General features: G+C 47.7%; 1 protein-coding gene across 1 annotated transcript; it reads right to left on the bottom strand.

Annotated features, from left to right (window-relative positions):
* Window positions 1-2,735: 2,735 nt before the first annotated feature.
* Window positions 2,736-6,282, bottom strand: kcna4 (potassium voltage-gated channel, shaker-related subfamily, member 4). Its single transcript, XM_068724356.1, has 2 exons — window positions 5,884-6,282; window positions 2,736-5,561 (listed from the first exon to the last, which is right to left on the bottom strand). Exon 2 carries the CDS (start codon window positions 4,861-4,863, stop codon window positions 2,749-2,751), a length of 2,115 nt encoding a protein of 704 aa, XP_068580457.1. The 5' UTR covers window positions 4,864-5,561; window positions 5,884-6,282; the 3' UTR covers window positions 2,736-2,748.
* Between the last annotated feature and the right edge of the window lie 4,978 nt (window positions 6,283-11,260).

Below are 11,260 nucleotides of genomic sequence, written 5' to 3'. Positions count from 1 at the left end.
TTTGCCTGCCGATCAAAACGACTTGCGATAAACTTTCTGTCGAAAAAAGGCCCTCGACTCACTTGTCATGACGTAACCTTGTCTGACATTAGGTACCGCACGCTCCCTTTTCTTTCCACCTCTCCTGTCTCCGTCCTCTGTCCCCCCCCCCCCCCCCCCCCCCCCCATGCGTGTCACATGGCCCCGGCCATATAGTCTAAATCTGCACTACAAAAAGGCGTGACGACGTGACGCTACGAAAAAACAGTCAAAACCGCTCGGCTCCATTTGGGACGACGCAGGGCTGTTTTCACAGTCGGCCTAAGAATATGCCTGACCCACACACTCGGGAATATATATATATATATATATATATATATATATATATATATATATATATATAAAAGAACAATTGTTTTGGATTGTGCCTCTTGCCATAAGCCACATTATGTAAGTGCTAAGTGTGAGGTATCAAGAGGAGTTGGCGCCCGGCCCACGACGGTGCGTTTGTGTGTTTTGTTTGTGGGGGCAGGTGTTGAAAATACCTTGTGTGAAACAGTTCCTCTGAGAGCATCAACACACAGCGCAATAACTTACATGCTGATGCGGCGATAACGTGCCGAGGAGCGCGATGGAGGGAGCGTCTGGTTCTACCGCACCAAGCTCTATCCGCTGTGACAAACGGTACAATGCAAAGTGTCTTTTGGTGCATTTCATCTGTGGACTGCAAAGTACTGCAACGTAGCAAAGACTTGAAATGCTCTGCTGTTGACTAATAATTTGTCTCTAATATCATTTTGCAGCATTAAAGTTCAGTTGCCTTGAAGGGACGTCTACTCCTTCCTCACTGATGATCAGTCTTCACTGAACATGTTTCACATTCGGACTCAAGATGCCCCCCCCCCCCCCCCCCCCCTTCTTCCGTTTAAAAGTCCACTCTCCGTGTTCGGTGCGCTGGAGGCCTCATGTGTCACAGTGTTCACCTCATACATTCACCTCACTTATTAATGAGACGACTGGACAGCAGAGACAAAACAAGGAGACTAAAATAACAATAAAAACCACAATCATGCGTCTTCTGATCCGAACTCTGTAGCACTTCCTGGTCCTCCAAAAACCTGTGACATCAGTCCTCGCAGCAGGTCGACCTGACGTCTCCTTATAATAACGACTATTAATGAGAGGGAGGACGTGTCGGTAATATCGCTGGACGTATTGGACCCGAGTGTGTAGCAGAAACATTGACTCACCGTCGTCCATCTGCAGCGTTTTACTGCACGCGTATGTATCCGTGTTTTTCGGACTACGGGGGTCGACCAAGTGTTGCAAATAGATGAGACGATATTAAATGTGCTGTATTTATGCAGCAGTGAGAGGAGTGGATCTGTTTCTCCACAGATTCAGAAAGCATTACCGTCTCTCTCTCTCTCTCTCCGGTTGTTGTCACACACACACACACACACACACACACACACACACACACACACACACACACACACACACACACGGACTGCAGGCTACATACCTTTGGAAGACGTCCACACCCCGGAGGTCCTCTGAGCTCGGAGATAATCACGTAGTCCTCTTGAGTGGAAAACCAAAAAAAAACAAAACAAAAAAAAAAGACTTTGTGCTCCAAGCGGACAGGAGAGGAACCCCGACCCCATCCGATGAGTTTCCACAACAGAGTCGTTTTTGCTATAGCTTTCCATCTGCGTCCGTGTAAAGGGATATTGTCATTTTTGAGGTGGTTTAAATGAAGTTGGGGGGGGGACGGGGGGGGCGGGGGGGGGGGGGGGGGACCTGTCCGTAGAAAAACCTGGCAGGGCATAAAGTCATTTATCCAGCCGTTTATTCCTATATGTTTCCTGTGCTTAGCTCTCATCGTGGGTCAACAACACAAGGCTTTTTCTCTGTGTTTTTGGGGGGAAAAGAAGCATATTTGTGTAGATGTCATGGAAATAATTGTAGCCCTGGTTTATCTGATGACTGCTATGTCTTTGTCAATTAACTTTTTTTTTTAAAGTGACAGATCACTCGCAGAAGTTTGTTATCTGTCTCGGGCTTTTTTTTTTTGTCTTTCTTCCCTTTATTGGAGTCCAGTTTTGTATTGGCAGCGCATGAGAGAGGTTATTAATATCCTTAGTTTGCTCTCTCGCTCTCTCTCTCTCTCTCTCTCTCTCTCTCTTCGAGGAAGTTACTCCAACATTCTTCAGCTAAGTGGTCAGAGGAGGACTAACGTATTGCCATTTGCATGGCCTACAGTTTCTGTCTCTGAAGTGAAAGCCAGACGAAACCCAGCGCAGAATTCTACATTAGTGCAAACATTTATTTATTTTAACTTTATTGCATAACAGCAAAAAAAACAAACAACAAACACGATCATCCCTACCCTTCCTGTTATTGACAGATGGAACTCATAAAGTGCGAATGCATAGCCTGTCTTGTCTGGACTTTGAGATTTTCAGATTCTGAAGGTTTAGTCGATCATAATAGTGTTGATCATAATTGTTCCTAAAGCTTGTGGAGAGCTTTTTTTTTGGGGGGGGGGGACTAGCCTGAGATGGAGAGAATGAAACCTGCCAATTGGTGACCTGTGAGTGTGTGCATTTGTGCGTGTGTGCGTGGGTCTGAGGCGCGTGCGTAAAACTTGTGTTTGGACCACCTGCTGTTGGGCATACGGTATCTTTACTGGGGCGTTTTCTTTTTTAAGAAAAAAAAAGAGGGGATGGGGGGGGGGGGGGGGGGGGGTAAAGACTCTACTTGTAATCACACGTCAGTCTGAATGGACTTTGAGTTCGTACTGTTTTTCCTGCCTATGTCCGTGCCGTTTCCTTTACTGGGGCTCTTGTCCAGCCCGCAAAGCGACTCCGTCACCCCCTCCTCCATCTCCATGTACTCCGCCTTGTCGCCCAGCGAGGAGCCCGAGGGCGAGCCTTTAAACTTCCGTAAAAAGTCCGGGAAATACGGGCAGCCCGGCGGCAAGCTCTCCACCGCCGCCGGCGCCTGGTCGTCGTTGTCGGTCTCCCTGTGGTAAAAGTAGTTGAAGTTGGACACGATGACCGGCACCGGGAGCGCGATGGTCAGCACGCCCGCGATCGCGCACAGCGAGCCCACGATCTTGCCGCCCACGGTGATGGGCTTCATGTCGCCGTAGCCCACCGTGGTCATGGTCACCACGGCCCACCAGAAGGCGTCGGGGATGCTCGTGAACTGCGAGGTGGGCTCGTCCGCCTCGGCGAAGTACACCGCGCTGGAGAACAGGATGACGCCGATGACGAGGAAGAAGATGAGGAGGGCCAGCTCCCGCATGCTGGCGCGCAGGGTGTGACCCAGGATCTGCAGCCCCTTGGAGTGGCGGGACAGCTTGAAGATGCGGAACACCCGCACGAGGCGGATTATTCTCAGGATGGCGAAGCTCATCGCGTGCTGCCCGTTGTCTTGCTGCTGCGCCAGGTCCGTGCCGAGAGTTATGAAATAAGGCAAAATGGATACAATGTCTATTGAGTTCATAATGTTTTTAAAGAAAGCCGTCTTGCTGGGACACGCGAAGAAGCGGACTACGAACTCAAAGGAGAACCAGATGATGCAGACCGTCTCCACGATGAAAAACGGGTCGTTGAAAGGAGTGAACCCGTGGTCCGGCTGCGTGGAGTTGACTCGTGGCTGTAGGTACTCCTTCTCGTCCCTGAACTCCGGCAGCGTCTCCAGGCAGAAGATGACAATAGAAATCACGATGACCAGCACGGACACCACCGCTATCCCCCTCGCGGGGCTCGAGCTCTCCGGGTACTCGAAGAGCAGCCAGATCTGGCGCTTGAACTCGTCCTCCGGCAGAGGCTTCTCCTCCTCTTTCACGAAGCCCTCGTCCTCCCGAAACTTGAGTATCGCCTCGTCCCCGAGTTCGTAAAACTTCACCTCCTCGGAGAAGATGTCGAACGGCACGTTCACGGGTCTTTTCAACCGCCCGCCCGACTGGTAATAGTAGAGAATGGCGTCGAAACTCGGCCGGTTCCGGTCGAAGAAGTACTCGTTCCTCAGCGGGTCGAAGTACCTGATTCGCTTGTCGGGGTCCCCCAGGAGAGTGTCCGGGAACTGCGCGAGAGTCTTGAGCTGAGTTTCAAACTTCAGACCCGACACGTTGATGACGACTCTCTCGCAGCAGCCGCACTCGCTGTAAACGTTCTCGTATCCGGAGTGCGGGCGCCGGTCGGTGAGCGAGGCGGTCTCCTCCTCATCATCCATGTTACACAGAAAACTCGACCTCTTGCTTCCCCGGTCCTCCTCCTCCTCCTCCCCCTCCTCCCCCTCCTCCTCCTCTGCCTCCTCCTCTTCCTCGGCTCCCTCGGCCTCCTCCTCCTCCTCCTCCTCTATCATCATGTCCTCCTCGGATCCGAGCAGCGCCAGCTCCGAGTGGCGCAGGTCCCCGCCGAGAGTTGTCCGGCTGCGTCTCCAGCGTCCGACGCCGCGCTGCTTTTTCCGCTCTCTGAGAACTCTGTGCTGCTGCTCGTGCTCCTGCTGGTGCTGCTCGGAGGAGGAGGAGGAGGAGGAGGAGGTGGAGGAGGAGGAGGGGCGCGAGGCGGTACCGCTGCTGCTGATGTTGGCGTTCGCGGAGGAGGAGGAGGAGGCGGCGCGAGACTGATGCTGGCGGTTGTTGAGGAGATGAGCGCTCGAGGAGGAGGAGGTGGAGGTGGAACCCGCGCCGCCGCCGCCGCCGCCTCCTTCCGCACCGGACCCACCTTCGGCAGCGGCCGCTGCAGCCGCCGCCGCCGCCGCTCGCGACTGGGCAGCCTGGCGCTCCCGCTCCCGTGCGCGAGCTTGGGCATATCCGTAAGGCAGGTGACTATTGCACCCGTTGTCCGCACCCACCATGGCAAACTCCATTTTTCTTTCTTTTCTTTCTTTTTTTTTTTTACACAGTCAATGAGCGGGTTCGGTCCGCGAGCGCTACAGGCACCGCCTCGGGGCGACGTGGATGCAGGCCAGCGGATAAAAGTTGCAGCTTCGGCGCGCGCAGAGCGAGAAAATGAGGCATGAACCGGTTCGACCAATCACTCGTGAATCTGAGAACGTCAGAACAACAAACACACCTCAATTAGGTCCATGCTGAGAGCGGTCCACGAGGCGACTCATACGTGACAGGAGACATCGATCAGCCCTGTCTTCCCGTGTCGGCACCCAGGCCCCCGATATTTCATGACATCATTACCATAAACAAAACACACACACACCAAAAAAAAAAACCGTGAGGGCCGGTGGCATGCAGCCTGTTACGCAGGCGCTCTGTGACAGACTCGCAGCGCCCCTTCTATTTGTTGAGCATTATAAATCACCGAGTCAACAAGCTACAACCGAAACAGTCGCTGCTCGCGTGCTCCGGTGCCCATCAGGTGGTTAATTTCCCCACGGCCGCGGCTCGTCTTCTGATCCGCCCGCGGTCACTCCTGGTTGCCATTTTTACGTGATGAGATTCAAGAAAATGAAAAAAATAAATATAAAAATAATAACAACAACTGGATCCTCGCTGTTGTATTGTTGGAGCTCCGGTTGAATCTGAACGACTTTTATTCCGCTGACGCTCTCTGCGAGAGAAAGACAAGAAGAAGAAGAAGAAAAAAATCAGCAGTTGGTTTCAGCAGCAAAGAGAAAAATATTCATATTCCGTTGTTTCTGGCGACTGTAAAGAAAAGGCATCTTTTGCAACATAAAGGCGGCAAAACTTCATTTGCATATTAATATTATTATTATTATTATTATTATTATTATTGGTCTTCAGTGAACGTGGGGGTAAAGGCTCGGATAACAAACGCGTGGCAGACATTTATGTTTAGAACAGACATTACGCATGAAACTCCCTGCCCTTTAAATATAGCCTCCCCTTCACTCTGACATTCATATACTTACATGTGAAAAGGAGCCAAACGAAATCGCCTCAGCCCCCCTACAAACAAATCTGCTCCAGGAGGAGGAGGAGGAGGAGGAGGAGGAGGGGAGCTAGGCTAGGTGAGGATGCAGTTCTTCGCTCCTGCCCAAATTCCCGTCTTGATTTGGGGAGGGAGGGGGGGGGGGGGGTAATATCACAAATCCCTCGTCGTATCCAACCAGCGGCCACATCATCCACTATATCCATCCGTGCTCTGACGCACTCCCGAGGAGAACACTTTTCTTTTTTTTGGGGTCTTTTTTGGGGGGGGGGGGAGGCTGCGGTCTCGACGATCTTGCCTCAATTCAACAGGATCTATCGCCACTTCAGCCCCCGTTTCTGCTGCATCGCTCCTGGTCCGCTGGAAGCAATTATCATTGAAGAAGACAGACCCCCTCCCCCCCTCCCACCCCCCCCCAAAAAAAAGAAAAAAAAGAAAACGAGGCAAACAGAAGCAGGTGTGCGAGCGAGCGAGCGAGCGAGCGTTAGGGCATCAATGACAGCTCCTGCGCGGTCACGGCGAAGAGACGCGACGGCGTTAAAAGTTTAGCCTCGCGCGGGCGAGGGGCAACGGCCCCGCGGCTGAGTCTGAGCATCGCACATCTGTCTGTCTGCCGCTGTAGCCCTACCTATACTCCGGTATCCCTCCCTATTGTGTGTGTGTGTGTGTGTGTGTGTGTGTGTGTGTGTGTGTGTGTGTGTGTGTGAGAGATGGTGGTGGTGATGATGATGGAGAGCATCGGTGAGAAAGTCGTCCGTGTACCGCAGCGCACGCAGGCGGTGCTCGGTCCTCCCCCAGTGGACGCAGCCGGTCACTGCGCGCACCGTGACTGCAGTCTCACACCCGAGCCCCCTGCTCTGCCCTTCATCATCACTGGTGGCAACCGGTGTCCTTACACAACCCCCCCCCCCCACACACACACACACACACACACACACACACACATACACACAAAGTAATCCATTACTCTCCCTTCATTCCTCAAGTAACGTCGATATGTGCAGCTCGCTGGCAGCAGATTGTAGAAGGATGCTACTTGATTCATTTCCTTTTTTGACACCCCCAGAAATAATATGTTTCGTGGTGTTTTGAAAACATTCGAACCTCTTATCACATCTGCAATTTAACTAAACATAATGAATGTGTTTCTTTCACTGCTGTGATGTTTGCAGTAGTAAACAGGGCACTTAAATGTGAATGCCAACCATTTTAGAAGCAAATTAATTTATGCGTTCGTTATCTTCTCGCCTCGTCCCAGAAGGGTTCAGTCGATAGAAATCATAAAGAAAAACTTCTGCTCAAGCAATGAGCTGGTACCTTACAACACAATACCACTTTAGTGTAGTGAAGGTTTGCTTTGGATAAATCCTCAGCAGTGTAAAAACATGATAAAACATGACCTAGGACATGTGACAGACAAACACGTGTTACTGATATGCAAACGACATCTCATTAAAACAGCAGCAGAGGAACATTAATGCTGTAAACCAAAAGGGAGTGCCGATTGTGATGAAATATTGTGATTGACGACATTATGCCAACAATCCTCAAAACGTGCTTAAAAAGCTTAAATGGGAACTGAAACATCACTTTACCTGACATTATGTCAGGAAACTAATATTTGTATTGCATCACATGATGCGACACACGTGGAAAACAATCAAACGTAAATAAGGTCATCATAAATCATAAGGTCTGTTCTATCTTACATGATAATTCCTGTTTTTTGTTTTTAATTAGACTCTATTTTTGATAGCGAGCTAGACAGCGTTTTCATCTCATGTGATGATATTCAGGTTCATCACGATAATGAAAATTCACCACAATCAACTCATTGGAAGAGTTTTTTATTACTATTATTTGCGACAAAATCCTCTATTGTCCCGTCTTTACCCTCCACCACCAAACCACATCTGTTTACAACGTTCATCTAAATGTAAACACAGCCATAAAAAAAACGGTTCATTTTTCTACGATGATATGATTGTAATACAAGCTCTTTAATTGTAAAGTTGAAGAAGAGATGTACATTTGATAAAATCACAGCTTTGATTTATTCACGTGTAATTGAAAACGCATACATATGTTAACTCTTTTCAAAATAAGGCAATCTCGATCTTTTCATTTCCCCTCACCAGCAAAACAAACAGAATGCACGCCAGCCTTTCAAATGAGAGTGTAGAAACCAACACTCAGGCTCCCTCATGTGGCTTAAAAGTGTACTGCAGACTAAAACGACAGATCAAAGACAATGGAGTATATTCTGCAAATATATTTTGGGGACGCTAACAATGCCATCACCGGGTCCCTGTAGAAACCTCAACAGCAGAAGCAACAACGTGTTTGCGTCCCCTGAAAATACGTTAGACGCTTTCAGACGGTCTAATTTGAACCATATAATGTGAGAACACAAATATAGATATAAAGATGTCCTGTGTAACGTCTGGTCTTCTCCTCGCCTCAAACTGTGTTGTACTAGAAACAAATGGCTGTGCTCATTAATTAGTGAAACAATGCGCTACTATTGAAAAAGCAATTACCCGTGCATTACTTTCTGGGAGTAATGAGTATTGAAAACCACAGTACAGTCGCCGTATTGAATATCATGGGGATTTGTCATTGATGTGGCCACTTGTTTACACAGCAGGTTTGTGCCTCAGTCTTAATGGGAATAAAGGAAGGTTGTTTTACTGCACACAATAAGCAATATGATGCATAACGACACGTAAAGCAGAGATGTATAACAGAATTGTCAGTTAAAAATGCGAAATAATACATTATGTTATTCAGTAATATTACATTTGCTTCATAATTTCTTTAGCTTGATAAGTGGCCGCCGTATTCGTTAAGCTTCTTCGTAAAAAGAGCGGCTCCTAGTGAAGAAATGATGTGAACGTTTCTTAGAATTATGAAGTTTATCAAAAGTTCCGCTAAGTTTTAAGAGTTTCTTTAATATAACACAAGCTAGAGCTAGCGCCGCCGCAGGGTGGAGCTAGCTAGCTAACGAGCCAGCTGTCTACTAGCCAGTTAGCTAGCTAGCTAGCTAGCTAGCTCGTTTCAGTCGTTACTGTAAAACCTCAGCTCAGTGAGTCCGCGACTTGCTTTAAGTCGGTTTAGTTTAGGAAGTTCGCCCGCTACAACGGTCGCAACGGGACAAATGAAAATGGCCGCCGCTCTGACCCGTCCTGCTACGTTTGATTTGAATCGGAATGTCTCTTCTACTTCTGCTCTATCTCTATGTTCCGTCGCTTCCTCTCTCTTTCCTAAATAACCCCTAAGCTTTAACTTTTTTTTTTTTTTGCTAGAAATGTTCAGGCTAATTTAGGAGCTCCTCTGAGAGTATTCTTAGAATTTCTGTGTATACGCCTCCAGATGTTTGTGCTGCTGGTCTTTCCCCGAGCAGCAAAAGTGCACATGGCCTTTAAAAAACTTTTTTCTTTTTAAAAAACAGACATTTCAGCACTTGGCGAGGTGACTGTTGAGTCACTGTTATTGATCAACCAACCTTTTGCCACCCCAGATTTATTCGGATCACTTTTTTGCGCTCTGGGACGGTAAAAGTCTCATTCATTGTACCCTTTTGAAAACACCCAGGTTTAATTTGATTGTGCAGATAATTGGTTTTTCTGCAGGTACCACCGCAGGGCCTGGTGCCGGGACACACAGCGATCTGTAGCTAAAGCCCAATTCGGTCCGTTTGACTCCAAAACTCTAATTAGGACGAGAGCAGCCTGCCGCTCCGGAGCAGATAAGCCGATGCAACATTCCTCTACGGAATCCTAATCATTCCCTCAGGTCTTTTTGAAATCTCTATTTGTAATATTCCTTGTCGGGATGTTTTCTGTTCGCCTGTGCAGTCTCTAAATCACTTCTTTTTTCTTTTTTTTTATAAATCTGAAACAAAATATAAAATCCAATGCGGAGGCTTGTGCTTGTGAAATAATCAGTGCCGCTGACAGTGCAAGTATCACCCACTGATTTATATTTAAAGAGCTCTCTCTGTACTTTACACTTAGCTAAGACATTAGAGGAGCTCTCTTCTCCGGTCTGCACAACGTGTTCTCGTCATGCACACTCACCACTTGCACTCCACTGAGCATCCACCTCAGTCAGCACCAGGGGGAGTTGTGAGGTCAGTAATGATGAGAGGCGATGGGGTGAGGATGAAGGGCGCCTTATTACCTACAAGTTTAGATGCACTTTGAACCGATGCCAGAGCTGCAACGCGGCCGCTCCTGTCGACAAAACCCTGCTGCAGCTTACTGAAACACACTCGGTGAGGAAAAACCAAAAAAAGCGTGCGCCACGTTTATTCAGTTTATTCAAGTGGGGCGTCATTCTAATGCTCATCCTGTTTGCCAGAACATGGCTTGTGTTTATTGTTAAAATACAGACTTTTTAACGCAAGAAAATAACAAAAGTAATTATGAATATTGTAAAAGTTTTCTTTGTGTAATTTTTACAAGAACGTCATTCAACAGCAGGGAAGTTTCACTTATCAGGTACATTTGTCTCTTTGAGATTCCCGGCAAAGAATTGCATAATACTGCATGGAAAAAAAAGTAATTCTGCTGTTCAGTTCACGTCGGGCTGAGCAATTTGTTCAGCATCATGATGTCATAATGTATTTGTCCGGTATTAATACAGTATGTGTGCAAATATGAAATAACCCAATTCGAAGACTAACTAAACTAAAACTTTCTTTGCTGAACTCGAGTCTCACCTTGCTGCAGTGATCTACAGGTGTACTCCAGGACACCGTGACATCACTATTGGGCGTGGTTACACAACTCCGTCTCCTTTAAACCGCATTCTCAGTTACGATATCTGAGGGAAACGTATTTTCTCCCATTTTACGGTGGCAGTTTTAAACACGATACATATACGATTATGTACGATATATATAATGTGTAACGCAAAGTTTCATCTCACACGGGACACGAACGGCGGTCTCCTAGGTGAAAGTCCTGCGCTTGGACTCGTCTATTCGCACGAACCTCCTCACTACGCACATTTGTTTTTTGTGATATGTCGAAAACAAAAAGGAAGTCTAGTGAAAGTTCAGATTGTCTTATAACTAAATAATGTTCCAGAATTGTTAAGTGACGAAAAATGCCTGAAGTGGATGAGGTTGTGTTGGGAAAAATCTGTATTTTGTCCTTAAAAAGTCCTTAAAAACACAGTTAAAAAAGACCACAGCCAGCTGATTACTCACATTAAGACAAACAAAGGAGCACAGCTCGTGATGAAACTGGAATGAGGTTGGACAGAAGACAGAAGACAGTAAGGACTCCATCTTCCACCTATACATCCACTCACAGAAACATCCAGCGCAGCCACAGAACAAAAGTCTCGTC

This window comes from Cebidichthys violaceus, unplaced genomic scaffold (genome assembly GCF_023349555.1).
Source record: "Cebidichthys violaceus isolate CVI_PGR_0920_01 unplaced genomic scaffold, fCebVio1.0.p SCAF_30, whole genome shotgun sequence".
NCBI lineage: Eukaryota > Metazoa > Chordata > Actinopteri > Perciformes > Stichaeidae > Cebidichthys > Cebidichthys violaceus.
The sequence above is the reverse complement of the archived record's forward strand: the minus strand, read 5'-3'. Positions and strand labels throughout refer to the sequence as shown.

What these genes read in the sequence shown, in the direction of transcription:
- kcna4 (XM_068724356.1), bottom strand. Translation starts at nt 4,863, where the DNA reads ATGGAGTTTGCCATGGTGGGTGCGGACAACGGGTGCAATAGTCACCTG.